This window comes from Lepisosteus platostomus, chromosome 11, assembly GCF_059453375.1.
Source record: "Lepisosteus platostomus isolate fLepPlt1 chromosome 11, fLepPlt1.hap1, whole genome shotgun sequence".
Classification (NCBI taxonomy): domain Eukaryota; kingdom Metazoa; phylum Chordata; class Actinopteri; order Semionotiformes; family Lepisosteidae; genus Lepisosteus; species Lepisosteus platostomus.
Window position 1 is genome coordinate 10,062,242 of NC_142621.1, and position 17,793 is coordinate 10,080,034.

At 33.0% G+C, this 17,793-nt stretch overlaps 1 protein-coding gene across 8 annotated transcripts in view; it reads right to left on the reverse strand.

The window, feature by feature from the left end:
• Positions 1 to 795: 795 nt before the first annotated feature.
• col11a1a (collagen, type XI, alpha 1a) overlaps positions 796 to 17,793 on the reverse strand; it is a 106,652-nt gene continuing 89,654 nt past the window's right edge. For all 8 annotated transcript variants that reach the window (XM_088598359.1, XM_088598356.1, XM_088598364.1 and 5 more), the window contains 16 exons: positions 17,041 to 17,094; positions 16,754 to 16,807; positions 14,645 to 14,698; positions 10,038 to 10,091; positions 8,951 to 9,058; positions 8,610 to 8,663; positions 8,449 to 8,502; positions 7,900 to 8,007; positions 7,192 to 7,245; positions 7,067 to 7,102; positions 6,907 to 6,960; positions 6,468 to 6,717; positions 5,812 to 5,924; positions 4,176 to 4,244; positions 3,000 to 3,233; positions 796 to 2,596 (listed from right to left, as the gene is read on the reverse strand). In XM_088598359.1, the coding sequence (XP_088454485.1) occupies positions 2,450 to 2,596; positions 3,000 to 3,233; positions 4,176 to 4,244; positions 5,812 to 5,924; positions 6,468 to 6,717; positions 6,907 to 6,960; positions 7,067 to 7,102; positions 7,192 to 7,245; positions 7,900 to 8,007; positions 8,449 to 8,502; positions 8,610 to 8,663; positions 8,951 to 9,058; positions 10,038 to 10,091; positions 14,645 to 14,698; positions 16,754 to 16,807; positions 17,041 to 17,094 (1,497 nt within the window). In that variant the 3' untranslated portion in view covers positions 796 to 2,449. The remainder of the gene's footprint in view (positions 2,597 to 2,999; positions 3,234 to 4,175; positions 4,245 to 5,811; positions 5,925 to 6,467; positions 6,718 to 6,906; positions 6,961 to 7,066; positions 7,103 to 7,191; positions 7,246 to 7,899; positions 8,008 to 8,448; positions 8,503 to 8,609; positions 8,664 to 8,950; positions 9,059 to 10,037; positions 10,092 to 14,644; positions 14,699 to 16,753; positions 16,808 to 17,040; positions 17,095 to 17,793) is intronic.

Genomic DNA, 17,793 nt, shown 5'->3' on the forward strand with positions numbered 1-17,793 from the left:
GATCCTTAACTGACAGAAAATGTATAATTACACATACTACATATACTGTACATATACTGTAGGTGAAGTGTCTGTGGCACAAGAAGCTATATTTAACACAAGAAGCTTTTGCAGTAATCTGCAATTTTCACAGCAGGCTTGACAATAAAACTGAGTAAAGGCTAAAGTATATAAATGCATGAGCTACTGCTTCTCTATAAAACATTAACGTCATGCAGAAACCAAGCTATACAACTGAACTGGATCTAATGGACAAAGTGAAGAATATATAAATACAGGAAAGACAGTCCAAATCTTCTAGTCCTGTGCAACGTAAAAAGTACATTGTATAACCTGTAAATTGTATCAATTACAAACACTTAATAACCTTTCTCTTTTAATTTAAGTAAAATAAAATAAAGTATATCACATCCTGTTACATATCAAAACATTTCAGGCATCCTTCTAAAACATAAGTTTAAGAACAATACATTTTTAAATGAATTGTAGGTATATAGTTGGATAGATCAAATTTAAACATAATAGATAAAAATCAAAGACAGAAATAAGCTTTGAAAAATTAAGATTCACTTACCTTGAGATTTCCATTAATTAATCCTTTCAAAGGGGGAAAAGAAATCCTTAAACATATTAACTTTTGTAAAAGAAATGTAGTTAGCATACTGTATTTAATTTCATATATGAAAAACTGAGTAAACAGAAATTTTAACAGCGTAACAAAGGCAAATATGTATGTAATATGTAATATATTTGTAATATGTAGGCAAATATGAAAAGATGAAAGAATAAACTAGGTTGTCAAGACTTGATCTTTATTGATGAAGTTTGTATATTTTTCTTTGATGCTGACAGATACAAACTTTGGTCTGAAAGTAAAATGAAATGCATATCCATAAGGTGTTCTTTTTTACTTATTTTACACACATTAAGCCAGACAATTATTACAAATTAAATAATACTGGCAAGCCAATGTATTGTGGTTCCAGCTTAATCCAATTAATTTAACAACTCATAAAGCAAAAGTTACCAAACATTTATTTCAAGTCTTACATATATTATGGAAAAAAATTACAAAGGGAATTCTCAAGAGTTAAAAAATGTTTCTACTGCCAGTTTCTACCAATAGATTACTCAGAGGGAAATACCAAACCAGCTTTAAATTAAACAGATCTTGACTAGGCTGATCTGGGTCAAATAAAGAAAGCTCTGAACGTAGCAGTCCCCTTATGTGTTGCTTTGCAACTAGGTAGAATCACATGACCTAGACATATTACGTCATCGATATTCTCAATTTGAAGTGCAAGAAAATTTATTGCTAACAGATCAATGGACAGGTACTACAAAAAAAAAGTTAATTAAAGATATTCTATTGTACAGATTTTTTTTTTACAAAATATGTAAGCAAACAATGCACACATTCAAATGTTTTGTTGTTTAGAATCCAGTTTTAATATTTTAAATGAACCAAGAAAAGCACATTAAAACAGTTTTATTTTAGATACAAAAATGGGTTTCCTAGAAGGCTATTTATTGCATTCACAAAATATCTGAACAAGAGATGTCTAACAAATAAGCACCCTTATTCTCTGAAAAAATCCCCACCCCAAATATATAAACTTAATTGTTTAACCAAGGTATATACAGCGTATAACAGCCTTGAATTTTCATGATTATCTAGAAAGTTTGAGGTATAGCACCAAAAATTGAAAATAAAAAATGAATGCCTTGAATGCTTAAAAGAAGCACAAGAAACAATGTTAGTGAAGAAGTTGCTTTGAGTGTGCAGGTGAAGGCTTTCCAGTTGTGTCACCTGAGGTCTTGAAGACGACTTTCTGGAGCTCTTTTTATGGTCAATATATACAATGGGAATACATTGTAATTCGAAATGGGGAATTGTTTGACTGAAAATGCTCATTTTATTTGCTTCATATCAGTTACACAGTATTCATTGACAACATATTATTTTTTAACTTATATATTTTTCATAACGAACTTTAAAATTAAGAGCCAGATGCGAGGCAGACACACATGCAAGTTTTGAAAGTGGATTCGGAAATAACAGTATTGTACAAAAGCATAATTACAGTTTATTAAAACACACCTTCTTAGCACCTCATTGTTGGATTTGAATGAGCACCATTGTGGTCATCTTGTACAGCACCAAAGGAATCCAGAAAGGAGGTCACTTCACTGCACAGCATACCCCCTTATGTTGTTGCCTGTGCACCATTCTCTGTCACGGCATCAAATGTCCTTCTCGATTTTCCATAACAGGTTTAAGTCATGTGATTCTGGCCCTACAAGGGCAACAAGTATTTTCTAGATAATACATACATACACGGCAAAACATATTCTCTACACCGTTCTTATTCAAAACTTGCATGTGGCATGAAGTGGGATGGTGGTACCAGGTCATAGCTTGCTTGTTGATCTGCCCTTTGCCCAGAGTTTAACCAAGGAAACAGACAGAACCAACTTCAAATCCAAATTTCTGGTTTGGATCCCCAAAGTCATTGAACATCACGTCAATGATTGGCACCTGATCAATTTTCGGAGTGTTGATCTCCAATACAGTCTTTTCAATGCCTTTCCTCATCTGCAAAAAAAGGAAGGAAATATTGTAGGTCTCTTACTGGGTTCACATGCTCCTGTGCAACACTGTCATAGCTATACACAGATAATTCAACAATTGGAGTAGCAGATCAGGGGGGCAAGTCTTTGCAACATTGTTGACCATTGATATAATAGTCTGCAAAGGTACAAACAAGAATATTTTGGATTTTGTATTTAATAAAGATTAAGGTGATTAAGATTTGTATAACGCACTGTACCATGCAAACTGGGAAAACACACAACTCCCATTATAGTGACTTCCTACAACAATGCTACAAAGACATGAAGACAAGATAGGTTGCTCTGTTTAACAGAAAATCACATTTTCAGCTTCTTTTCAATTGGTTCATCACAATTATGTAATAATATTAATGAAATACACTTACTGCACAACCGTCATAGAGGGCTTTGATGTATACGTTGTTGTCACTAGACATCTCCTCATCATTTGATCCAAGGAACCTGAGAGCCTTGTCATAGCTGTCAGTTGTCACATCGTGCCAGGCCACAGACTGTTGACAATTGTAAGTGAAATTCTGTCTGGCTGAGGCACTCAGTAGTTTCAGGAATGTCATCTGAACCATGTTTATTTGACTGCCTTCAAGGTCCACATATGAGAGCTGTTAGAAAATAAGAAGCAAGATGATACCACTTTGATTAAACAAAACAGAATATTGTAAAATAAAAATCTGAGTATCAATGTGATTGAATTAAAAATAACGCAAAACAGTTCATATATACAGTAGTACTTACAGAAAGTAGGATACAACTAACAAACCCTAGGCCTGCCAATAATACTCCACAATACCCCCTTTTAAATTGACTGTCAATCATATTCAGCAAAGCACCACACATTTGTTAACGATATGCAGCTTCTATATGGAATTTGAATAAATCCTATGCAATAATTTCCGAATTTCATTATGAAAAAGTATTTACCAATTATTTTGTGTAATCAGGCAAACATGTACTGTACCCTTCTCACACAATACACAAACACAACAGGGCACAGATCACATGGTCAGGCACTGAAACAAAAGTTTCCTGTAAGTATAATTTGTCAGGGGAACTGGTTACTTTTTTACAAAAGGAATTTGTGTGTGGCAGTTCATAAATATATTATTTCTTTAAATTATCTGCAAAGAGCTTAATTGTTTTTTCATTTCCCTTTCCTCTTGTGGTGATGAGAAACAGTTGTTTAGCACAACATTATGCATTTTTAAAAAGGACATTTAAAAGCATAATCATCAACACATAATAACAGTTTAATGTAGTAATAAGTTAGGCAAAACAATGCACCAAACTCCTATTATATGTTGTTACCTCCACAACTTTCACCAGTCTGTTTCAGTGTCTACTGGTTCATCTTTTGTTTATCTATGAAATGGTTCTATTTATGTCTTAAGATGTCTTAAAAGGTACTAATGGCTTATAATACACAAGGAACACTGAAGTAGACCAGGCACCAAAGTGGCTAGTGGCTAGCTTTTATACAGTATTAAAGCAAATACTGAAAGCTCACTAAGGACAAACATAATGGAAAAGGGTCTAAATATACTTACTATTTGACCACGCTTAAATTCACTGAACCATGTTCCCGGAGACTCCTTGGCCCAAGAAGATAGCCTAACCTGTTATACACAACCAATAATACAGCTGTAAGTATCTAAACAAATAACATCTCCTTAAAATCTAATTATATTGTAAAGCTTTTAAAATGATATACAGTACAACAGCTTATCCAAAGAAATATGTCGATGATACATATTTTGAAGAATTTGTAAAATCAAAATATAAAAAGTCAATAAAAACCACAGATTTGCATTTCAGGGAAAGGATTTAAACGATTTGGCAAAAGAGACTAAATGTTTTGTGAACATTTTTGGATTTTAGCCAGCAATATATTGAATTTAGTGCATAAAACAGCAAGCAACTACTGTATACTGTTATTTGTAGGAAGCATTAGCTGTTTTTATTTTTCATAATTGAGATAAAGATGCTTGTGTGCTTCATATGGGAAAAACTTGTATTTAGAAATTAATATTTTCCTGTCAGGACACAGATGTTGCTATGGCTTATATATATTTAAACAGATATGAATTTCGATTAAATATTAATCTTCAATAGGATCCACAGATAGTTTAACCCATCTCTGAAAACTAATCCTGTCTGTTCCAACAACATTTTTTTGTCCTTTCTGCTATTAGTTGGATGTGAAAAGATCAAATGCTTGGTTCAGAAGCAGCAAATCAATGTTGTGATGATTCATGGATCAAAAATTAATCTATATTAAAAGCAGAAAAATATTAGAAGTATTGAAAATCTAAGACTAGGAAGACGTATAAAATGCCACAAGGTTATTCATCCGTTTTACTTAAAAAGTGAATAGTTAACTTGATTTTAAAATTCCATAATATATTAATCAATTAAGTTGAACATCTTACAGCTATTCGTGTGATTAGAATTACTATGTAAATGCCCTCTTTCAAAAAGAGATCACACGGGGTAAGGTAGATTATTTTAACACCTGTCAAGGTGATTTGATCTGTTAATCAATTTGTTTTTGGTATATGAGATTTAAATAGGAAAAAAAAATAATTGAAAAGTGTAAAAAAGAAACCTTTTTTTAACAGAGATCAAATCTTTTTTTCAAATTTTTTCTTTTTCTCAACAATGATAATTCCATTGTATTTGACTAAATCTGTTTTATCTTTAGTAAATCCTGTCAAGGTGATTTGATCTGTTGATAAATTCGTTTTTTGTATATGAGATCCAAATAGGAAAAAAAATAATTGAAAAGAGTAAAAAAGAAACCTTTTTTTAACAGAGATCAAATCGTTTTTTCAATTTTTTTCTTTTTCTCTTTTTACAATGATAATTCCATTGTATTTGACTAAATCTGTTTTATCTTTAGTAAATCCTGTCAAGGTGATTTGATCTGTTGATAAATTCGTTTTTTGTATATGAGATCCAAATAGGAAAAAAAATAATTGAAAAGAGTAAAAAAGAAACCTTTTTTTAACAGAGATCAAATCGTTTTTTCAATTTTTTTCTTTTTCTCTTTTTACAATGATAATTCCATTGTATTTGACTAGATCTGTTTTATCTTTAGTAAATTCACCATTTTTTTTCTAGAGTCCTTACTTTGATTGAGAACAATAAAGGACCTATGTACTGTATTAAATGGGTTTCACTCACTCCCACAGACTTCTTGTCTGGGTAGATACAGGTCTCGCCACCAGCAGTAAAGTTGCAGTACACTTTGAATGAATCGCCAGAGCAGCCCTGGTTAGGGTCAATCCAGTATTCACCTGACAATGATATCAACAATATTAGACTATTTCTAGATTGACAACAAGAATAGTGCTTGAACATACTACTAGAAATCTGTTTTGATATTTCTATCTCCCTCTCTCTCAATTTCTCTTTTATTGATACTTTTATGTTAAGGTAGTAGTTTGCAGGAATAATAAAACTATAATCTTTACAATATATGCAAGTGCCTGATTCAAAGCTTCATTACCCTAAAGGATTATATTAAGGGATATACAGCAACGCATCTTAAGTGAGTAGTGCACAGAGAACAATATTTTTTTAGGTAATAAAAGCATTGAAAAAACTAACCTAACAGGTTCATAAAATCTAACTAAACAGAGTGATGATTTGATTTAATATGCTATGATTGAATAAAAAAAGGTTTATGAATTTGACCATGATTGAATGCTAACATGATACTTTGTGTGGGAGAGTTTCTTATTCATCCTTCTACTGAAATCTAGATTCACAGCAAACTTAAATTTAAGGAAGTATTTTGTCAGGCTATATGATCAATATGGTGTTCAGAGCTGTCTTACCATCTGAAAACTCGGGATGGCAAAGCTGCAGGTCTTTGCATGTTCTTGCTGGGTTGCTCTGTGTTCCCATGGGGTATTTCATGCGCTCAATGTCCTGTTTGAGATTATTGAGCGAGCCAAAGATCTCCTCCATGTCATCAGAGTAATCAAGGATGTTACCAGCTTCGTCAGCCTGTGCATCTTCGGAAGACCTTCTGGTCTTCTTTGCAGACTGGACTGGTAGAGGCTGGATAATCTCACCAGGGGGACCCTGAACAAAAACAAAACATTTTCTGGAATAAGACCAAAAGTTGTAAAGCCAACATTAAATATAGAGATGTACTGAAACCACGTCCTTTCACCATTCTTCTTGTTCTTGTAATGAAGAACTCATTTAATTGAAACCTGTCTGGTACTTGGCCAGTGAGTAAAGAATTGTGGAATAAAATAATATACTTACAGGGGGACCAGGGGGACCTATCAGACCTGTGTCACCCTTCTGTCCAGCAGGACCCTAAACAGATGAAAAAAATGTCAGAACAGGTTGTATTGATGAAAAACCTTTGTTGTAATATTGAGGCGTTAAGTGGTCTGAAAACTAAAGAACATATCTGACTCACACTAGAACCTTTGGCACCCTTTGGACCTTGGGGACCCTAAGAAAACACAAAGCAAGAGAGTTTAATTAATACCAAGTATGTGGAGATTTGCTTAACATTGAAATTATTAATGAAACTGAACTCACAGGCAGACCAGGAGGACCAGGAGGGCCAAGAGAGCCAGCAGGGCCACCGATACCCTAAAAAATAATCACATACACACAATTCAGCATCACCTACAGTATGGACATTCCCTTGGAAATTCACAGCAGCTGAATATAGAGGTGAGTCCCTTCTCCTCTGAACATATTACTTTAGATTAACAATGCTAATTTGTGAAGTTTTGGAATATGAATACTTTATTGGGGTCAACCACATGTGATTTAATAATTCTGAAACATACAGTAATTACAGTTTGAGCTCTAATGCAACATTGAGATGAGCAAGATGATTATGATGGCAGCCATCCTGCTTTCAGAAACAGCATGGCAGGTTGAGAAATATACTCTAAATCTATTTATCAATGTAAATCTAATGGCCAAAGCCAATTTTAAAACACTTTGATTTCAGCACAGGTCAATCTTATTTTCCTTCTTTGTGGAGAAACTACAACATTAAAAGAAGATAAACTCTTCTGAGAAACTGCAAGCTTCAAAAGGTTTTGCGATAATTCAACAGGGAAATGATGGATGAACTGAAATTCTAATGTACCTCAGAATAATACAATCATTAACAGCATTATAGTTTTCCAGACTTAATGTACCTAATAAGGTCTGCTGCAGGCTTTTACTGCAAACCTCAAATTCAACACAACAAATGTAGCGAACAGGTGCAAATGCCAGAATTGCACTTACCGAATCACCCTTGGAACCAGGAGAACCTTCAGGGCCAGGCAATCCTCTATCTCCCTTTTCTCCTTGCTCACCAGGAGGCCCAATTAAACCAATCAGACCCGGGTGACCCTAGCAAAGGCAGACACAGACAGGGTAAATCACAAGAGGACTTGTGCAAAACGCCACAATACCAAAAAAGTGGTATACATAGGTAATTGCAAATTACGTCTCTGTAGAAGGTGAGATTAAAAATTATAATAAAAATCACAAAGGTTTTTAGGCTCAAAACTGTCATGTTTTTGTTGCCTTGCTGCTTTTATTACAGGGATAGAGTTTACGTGTTTTACCAAATGTTCATAAATGTCTAAAACGATCTTTTTGCAGTGCTTGTGCCATTACACTTACTGTATGCCTCTTGGTAACATTGCTAAGTATCCGTACTTACAGGCAGTTAAGACAAGTATCAGTTAGTTTGGAAAATGTATACTATATATAAGCACTCATAGATTGTTTTCTAAGCAATTCGTGACAACACTTATCTTTATTTTAGAATACTTGAAGGTCACTCACCTTTTCACCTTTAGTGCCAGGGTCACCTTTCAAGCCAGGAAGACCAGGTGGTCCCTAAACATTAAATAGATGCATTTAGCATATGCAGAGTGAAACACAAGGAATTTTAGTAACTGGGCTTTTACTGTGTCAGCATTTCTTATGTATTTACAACCTCTTACCATAGGTCCTGGAGGGCCATCTTGTCCGGAAGCACCTGGGAGGCCTTGTTCACCCTGAAAATAATTAGATAGGTGTGTTAGCCAAGAATGTAAAGTCCTACCACATAAGAACTTTCACTGAGATATTTCTTTACTGTTTGTTTTACACAAAAGAAGGGAAAAATCGAAAACCAAAACCGTATTATAGTAGATACAGTATTTGTTGATGTATTTGATAAATCATGTTTCTTTGTTTTCTTCAGTTAAAAATCAACTTTCCTTATCAGTATGGAACCTTGATTTGTTTATCGTAAATGCTTTGATTATAATTAAAGCACGAAAAGCAGTGTCGTTCTACTCACTACAGGGCCTGGAATACCACGGAGACCCTCTGGTCCAGGCTTTCCAGGAGGACCTTGTGGACCAACTGGTCCAGTTTTGCCTGGAGGTCCCTCAGCACCAGCTTCACCCTGTAATTAGATGCCAAACAAAACAACAGTTACCATCATTTGTTGATGTTATATACAGGACATGCATGTATGATATGATCATCTTGACTGTATTTTGATGAAAACTATCACATTATCATATAAATAGAGGGAAAGGACGTCAGTCATTAATAAGAAAATAAAATGTGTCTCTTTTACTCTACTAAGAACAGGACTGGAAACAATCTGTTTTCCTGCAAGTAGACAGAAGGTTATAGTATATCATCATTCATTGAACAGGAGTGATCAAAGGCAATAAACTAAACTCACATGGAACAATAGTAAGATCAAAAACTAAAAAGGGTTGAGACAGCTAGAATTAAATCATTCCATTATGATGAAAAATGCACAATGGCATTCTTGTACATCACAATTAGCATGTATTTCATGTCAAGATAAGTGACAAAATGTATATAAGGGATTTATTTGTGCTGACATTGATTTTGGACCATGCTTCACCAACATGAGATATGCTTTTGTCTTTATCAAGGGATTTATTAAGCAAGAATTTCAATATGGCCAATGACAGAAACAATGCAGTATTTATACTATGGGAAATCCCTATAGGGCTATAATTTAGAATCCAATCTTCAGTAGGCCTGTTTGAATCACAGTTTAGTACGGACTGCTGTCATTGATCATGGTTATTATATTAGCAAGAGAAAATCTCAAATTTGCTAACACTTTTTTATTGACATAAAAACTACATTTGTGAACTTATATGTGCAGAGATAGAACTACAAAATTTAGCACTCATGCTAAAAATGTTATATACTGTATAAAAATGAAACAATGTACTGAGTCCAATAATGGGCAGCTAAAAGTATTTTAGTCTGCAGATTAATCTTGAAAAACTTTGGTGTCATTTGAACACTTTAAATGACAAAGTCATGCTTTAATCACTGAAGTAAGTGCTTATTGATCCTGGAGTTCAATCTGATTGATTCTGGAGTCATGATACCTTTGCCCCCTTTTCTCCTTGTCTGCCTTCAGCACCAGCAGCTCCTGGAGGACCCTTGGGTAGGCAAGAAAAAAAAATTCTTTAGCTTGGTCTGTTACCATGTAAACACATTGTGTTATATGCCAACAAGACAAGAAACAGGGTATGTGATCAAGTTCTTGGGGTATGATATTACATAAAGGCAGAGACATAAAAGTAAAGGATATTACTTTTTGTAATAATTGTAATAATTTTGTATTCATTTGTAGTAATTTATGTACATTGTGGAAACCTAATGCATTATATAATGGACTGCAGTATTACAATTATTTTAATATGATTGCTTTCCCAATAGAACATTTACAACACAAAGCAGTACACATATTTATACTCATCTTCTAAGCTGAGTAAAAATGTATTAAAAATAGGAAAATACTTTTAATTCTTATTTGAATTTTAACAGCAGCTTAGCACTTACATATGGGTTTTGTGTATTACCTACCACTATCTTTTGCATGATTACAGCCTCCACAGAAAGAGTAACACATAGGTTTATGAGGTCAGATGTAACTATAGGCCCTTGACTTATTTTATGATTTTCCAGGTCATTAGTTTCCCCTAACAAACATTCCTTTGAACTGAAAGAGGAATCATTATATCACCATGGAATGGAAAATGTTATACATCAAACTGTTTTGTAATCCCCAGAAAAAAAAAGATAATTAAGAAACCTCAGTTTTAATTGGTTATTATATCTATGGGAAACTGAATGGAAAAGATTCTTTTTAAGTTTCTTGATTCTGATCTGCAGTAGAAAAATTCAGCTGAAACATTTTGCACATACTGTAATATACGCATAAAGCAATGCTTATCATTATCATGAACATAGAAGAACATTCTACAATCCTCACAGCTCATGTCAGTGTTGTCCTTTATATCAGGGAAAAAAACCCTTCACAATTCTGAATGAATTCTGAGACAATGCATTATATAAATTATAACAGCATTTTATCATCAAACACATTGTCTGAATATTAATACAAACATTTCTATTTGAAATGTATTACAAGAGGTTGTGATTTACAAAATGTATCTTTGAATGCAACAATCTGTATTATATATTTGTAACATGAGTAATACATTATCAATATTGATTAAGAAGCCTAAAATACCTAAACACTTTATCTAATGATTACAAATAAAACAGACATGGTAAATAGTCCTAAGACTAGCTCCCTAGAGTTTGAAGGCTGAAGAATTTCAAAATCATTTCAAATAGCTGTAAGCAAAAGGCTGACATAGCAAAAGTTTACCTTAAATGCAAAACAACTGCTTAACTGTTTATTATAGATTCTCAGGAGGAAATAACCTGAGACTGAAATAAATTATTCTAACATTCCAAGGCTTTAAACTCCTTATGATGAAAAAGCGTTTTTTAAGCTTATTCGTCAGGTCATTAATAACTGGAACCTCTGATATGATACATTTAATATTTATATTTTTCAGGTTATCAAGCATTTGATAATGAAAAATGCAAATTCCTTTGACTCAGATAACATATACTATACTAGACTTCATCACTTTCAATATTATAAATGTAAAGTGAAAGAAACCTAGGAGCTTATAACCTATTATGAATTTAATTTGTTTTTGTGGCTTCTACTTATCAAATATTTTATATGCACACACATACACTAAGCATGAAAATATATGTATTATTTATGTACAGTATGTATCGTTTTAGAAAAATACATATTTTGTAAATGTGAATTTTGTAATTGTAAATTTTTGGCATCATTTTGATTATTCATGACTGACAGTGCAAGACCTGCCTAACTTTGCACTAATTCATTTTATTAGTGAGAGAGGTGATTGCACACATGTGATGAGATAAATTTAAGTTGTTGAAGGTCACGTTTGGTGAAAATAGAAAAAAATAAAACCAATATGTCCTGCTTATCAAAAGAATGTGTCAGTTACAATATGTGAATGTGACATGTATGTCCTGAAGACCCTATTTGCCAGACATGAACCCTGTTGTACAACTGACTTATGACCTGGGATAATGTCGGGATACAGAGACCAGAGAACAAGTACATGCTTCTTCAGGACCTGGGCAAAAAATAGGGAATAATCCCCCAAGACAACATATGTAACCTGCAATCTACAATGGCAGCCACACACTGTAGGCCCGTGAATTTCACAAAAAAAACCCTGTTAATCATTCCTATTGATTACAAATGTTAACCAGGGCATTTACTGCACCATGTACTGTATGTTCAATAACAAATGAGTGTACCTGCAACAAAAAGTTATTTTTCTATAAATAGTTTTCTCTTAAAGTTAAAAGAGGTACATTTTTTCAATGTTCAGCATACATACATAAAGATGATGTTTTAATTAATAAATGTATTATTTTATGGAATTTAAATTTCAAATTAAGCTTGATAATACCTATATATATGCTGGGTGCAAAACTGAATAAAAATAACATATACTATAAGTAAAAAAAAATAGAGAGGACAAAAAGCCAATTCTGGTGCCAGAAGTTTACTCATTTCACCTCTTTGGTCAAGCAGTTTAGAGCTAACCTGACTGTGAAATAACACTTTATCACCTTAAATGAGACATGTCATAAAACTTAATGTTTCTCTGAAAAAGTGCTTCCTATAGATGAGGGTTTAAGGATCATGTCTCAAGGTGCATGTACTGAAAATGACAACTTCATTTCCCTTTTTCTTTGCTAGTAATTGCATTATGCCATTGTTTTTACATTGCTGCCATTCAACTAACTTAGATCAATATTCTATTGGGAAGCTATCTCCATATGTCATTCTAAGCACTGTTCTACTTGAGTGAAGTAAATGAGTTTGGGACCAACTCTTTGTCTTTTTAGTGCATTTTCAATTTCACACATAGATTTAATATCAGCACTCCCTTCATTCCATGCAGGCTTTGAGATATTTTTATTTCCATTTAGCAGTAGTTCAATACAATGACCCTATTAAATCACCACTGCCATTTTCATCCAGAGTGACAGTGAAAAAGTATCAGGTCTGTATGGTTAAAGGCTGATTAAAAACATACACTATGTATCAAACACATTTGGTCTGACATAAGATGCATTTTTTAGCCCCTATTTCACATGTGAGATTCAAACTAAATTTAAGGTATGAAATCACTGCCTATTACAATTTTATACAACACAAGTAAAGGAGTATATTAGTTTACATGGACAGGGAGAGTTGGCACTGCCCTCTTTTAGTAAGTATATTTATTTTCTTTTACAATGACAATAAATCTGGAAGACTATTGGTAGTGCATTCAATCCATACTGTCGATCAGATACACTGATGATAATTATAATGAATGATTATGTAAAAATAATCCCCCAAAAAACTTTCAACTATTGATACTGTTATTTAGGCATACATCTTATCTGTCTTTTAATTTCTACACAAAGTATAGATTGCTACAGAAGCCGTTCCTGCGGTAACAAACTGCACTTCAACAGGACCTTCAGAACGAATAAAGCAAATAATGCAAACTCTTACATTAAACATTTTAACACAGAGGGATAATAGTGTCTTTCAAAACTTTCTAATGCTGACTAATGACACAATCCAGCAAAAAAGAAATCACCTGCTCACATCTGAAATCTGTGGCAACTCGGGAAACCAAGAAAAGGGGAGACGTTTTTGTGACATACAGTATGGAATTAAGGATGTTCCTTAACTTTCAGATGTTGCATTAAATTAAGTCTTCAAAATATAATTTTTATGGCAGTTACTGATGTTGAATGCTATTGCAAACTTGAAGAACATCGTTTTGTAAGGTATGGTTGAAATAAAGTGAGGTCATATTTGACGATAATCAGGTCACACTTATTTTAATAATTAAAATCAAATGGAGGCAGAATGAAGGGGGAAAGTCTCTAATAAAACATTTCAGCAAGTTAAATATTTGGAGTCTATTAAAGTCATCTCTTCCTGTACTTCTTTAGATCCCAGACAAAATCAAGGCCTAAATTATTTACAATAATTTAATATTTAAAGTCTGCTAATATTATCCAGATGAGCTCTGATTCATGCAAAATGGTATTCTGTATGTGAAAATATAAAATTCTTGATAAGGTCAAAAAATTACCCTCTTTTAAGGTTCTGTAGTATTCTGTCAATTATCATAGAATCAATTTTTACTTTTAGTAAAATAAAAAGATGTTCCTTTTGTATTTTCAGTTTATGGAGGTATTATTCATCTAAAAAGGCCAAGTAATAATGTGTTGCTATGGCATTATCATTAATTTATATGATCATTTAATTAAGAATGCACCCTTCATTGTGAGATGAGATCTTATTGCTCAATTAAAAACAAAAAAATAATAATTTTACATGTTTATTCACAGAGTAGAAACTGCAACCCACAGAATAGTCAGTAGATATATTGCATATTTCCTGATTTATTCTTAAAGAAAACTTAGAATCAAAACAACTTGCTCTGAAAATAAAATTGAAGGGACATAGGTCCATAATACCACTTTTAAATTGTGCATATTTTATGTTTAAAAAAAAAAGTGGAAAACTTAATGTGGTCTCAAATTCATCACCAGTAATGAGGATTCAACTCACTCTTTTGCCCGGAGGTCCTGGTGGGCCAGCTTCCCCAGAAGGACCAGGAGGACCCTAAAAAAGAGAAAATAAGCTGTTGCATCTTCCAAAGTTCTTCGTTCAGTAGTTTGCCCAAGCCCTAATTAATGTGATGTAGAGGCAGAAATAGAGATTTGTTTGCAGGCGTAACTCACCAGTAAAGAAACGGCAACCTGACCATAAGTACGACCTTCCCATTTTGGAAGGAATAAACCAGAGAGCTATTGTAAGGGTGATGGGGTGGGGGGAGCCATGTAACATACCATACTGTACCTGAGTGGAAGCTCTGGAGGCAAGATATTAATATCAAGGAGAGTGAAAGTGGGTGAGATTAGGGTTTGTCCTTCTCCCAGACAATCATTTAAACTTCATGATTCAGTCACTAATCAATCGAGACCCAGTTAAATCATAATATGAAATAAAAGAGCTCAAAAGACTCAAAAGAGTACTCTTTTGATTTAGTGATCATAAAGGCTCATTAAGCCATCCCTCATTAAGCCATTTCTTGAATGTTTCCAAGGAATTAACATTAACTGCATGGATAGGAGCTTTATTCCGGATTCTTTGAATTTGCAATTAATTTGAACGAATTTGTAAATGTTATCTTAAATATTGTCTTGGTGATCATGCTTAAGTATACGACAATGATGTTTCCATTTGTCACTTCGTGTAGTGCAATGACAATCTTTAACCAACCCCTCAGTCCCAGAACGTCCTACATAGCATTTTGTATTTGGTTCCGATACAGGATGATTAGTTTAGTGAGTGAAACAATGCTTAGATATTGCTCACATAAAAAGAGCAACTCAAACTCTATAAACAACAATTACAAATATATGATATGTAAAACCATCCTATGTTATCTAAACTAACAGTTATATTATCTTATATTATACTTTTATTTTCTCCTAGAAGAGGCAATCTTTAGAATGGGGCTTATTAAACTTTTTTTGGTGCCCCTAGTATATGACATTTTAAATCTAAACAGACTTTCAGTTGCTTAATTGAACAAATAATCTTTGTTAATTGGACCTTTAGAGTTGTCTTCTTTTCCAATTAATATTGTATTTTGAATAACTTCAGTTTCGATACTGAAAACAATTCAAAAAGGTCTAGAGTATAAACTAAAAGTGAAATCATGCGTTCAAATACAAAATCTAGAGTTCAGCTGGAAGAAAATCAATAGATACAAAGGTCACAAAGACCTGTATTGTGAAGTACTTGAAAGTAACAAACCAACTAATGCAGCTAAAATATACTGTTAAAAGTATTTGGTAAAAAACATTAATACAGTTTGAAATTTCCACTACCCCATTTAATAACAAAATAAGGCTGCAGAACTTCCTTTCACAGAATATGTTATTTAAGGAAATACAGTGCACTTTTCAAATTTAAATCTAAAATTATCTGTAAGATACTGTGTTTTCAAGAGATAAATGGCTCATGTATAATTACTGTACATTAAGCTGTGTGGATTTAGCAACAATCCAGTGAATTCAGTTGTCATAGAACTTTCATAAAACTAGATATAACTTTTATGCAGATGATTTGTGAATGGGAAATCTTTAGCCAGTGATTACAAAAGCATTTTCCATTTTTTAAGTTTGACTTTATAGTCCACCGAGCCATTAAAAAAAAGACATTGTATTACACTATAAACTAATTTTCCCAATAAGGTAAGGAGCTATAAATCTTTGTTACAATAATACAATTTTAAAAACATACATAAGATTTATGGTTTATAAATCAGATTTATAATAACAATTTTAGTCAGAATTTAAAGTTAATTTAAAATAATATTTTTCATCAGATGTATAATTTATATCCAAAGACTATGATATATTGCAGTAGCATTTTTTAAAAGTTCTGTTTAATATCTACAATTCATATATCCAAAAAGAATAATATGCAGTATATGCTATATACTGACAGAGAATAGCCACAGTTTCTCAAATACTTTTCCTTCTTGGTGATTTACTTCACAAAATTATACTTTTATAGTCAAAACAAAGAGAATCTCAAGGAATGGGTATATTTATTTAATATTTTGCAGCTATACTCCAAGAAAATTAAAACAGAAAAAAAACTTACAGGTTGACCAGCTTCACCATCTTCTCCCTTATCTCCTGAAGTACCGTCTTGCCCCTGACATTATGAATAAATAATAATTCCTAGAATTAATCAATCACTTCTTTGTCAAGTTAAATCTTAAACTACTACAGACATGCACAAAATGACATTTTCTGTGAACGGTATTATAAATATTTTAAAACAATAAATAGAAGGTTTATTTGCTACAGATTTTGTCTTCTGGGCTGCAGCTTTCCCAAAGCAATCGAAGACTGGAAAACTACTTATAGGATCTATTTGGTACTTACAGCAACACCGGGCTCACCAGGAGGACCAGGGTCTCCAGGGAACCCAACTGGGCCCTAAATAAAAAAGAAAAATCAATTTGCAATCATTAATACACACAAAATGCACAAATCCTCATCAGATGTGGAAAGTAATAATTTAGTAAATGCTGTACCTATGATGTGAAATCCTTCATGTTTTCAAGTGGTTTAACTTTTTCTAGATGCTATGGGATTCAATTGTTCAGATGATTTAGTGGCATTGTAAACTTTCAGAAAACAATGAATGTTTCTGCTTCATTAGAATACACAGCAGATTCGGGGTACAATGCACTGTCAAGTGCTGAATTTAAGAACATATAGTAAAAGGTTGAACTTTTTGCCAGAAAAATTCCAATAGAGTTGCCTTCCATAAGGTGTTAATACTGCACTAGGCTAGTTTCTACTGGTCCTGTTAAATGCCCATAAAGCATGCACTATTTCCATAAACAGAAGCAGAACAAATTCTATATTTCATTTGGTTTTATTAGGAATGGACAAATTCCTCATCCAACCTGTCCAAGTATGTGGCAGAGTTTTTTGAATGCCTAAGACTGGGCCACCTAAATTTAAATACTGACATATTTAAAAGATTATTTTCAGCAACCAAGTTCAACCAGGTATTTTACCATTTATACTTCAACACCAACACAGTAAAAGTTTTCCTCCTTTTGAATTTGTCCTGAGTGGTGAATATAAACTTAGTGCTACAGTTGTAACATCTTCTTGTGGTTTGTG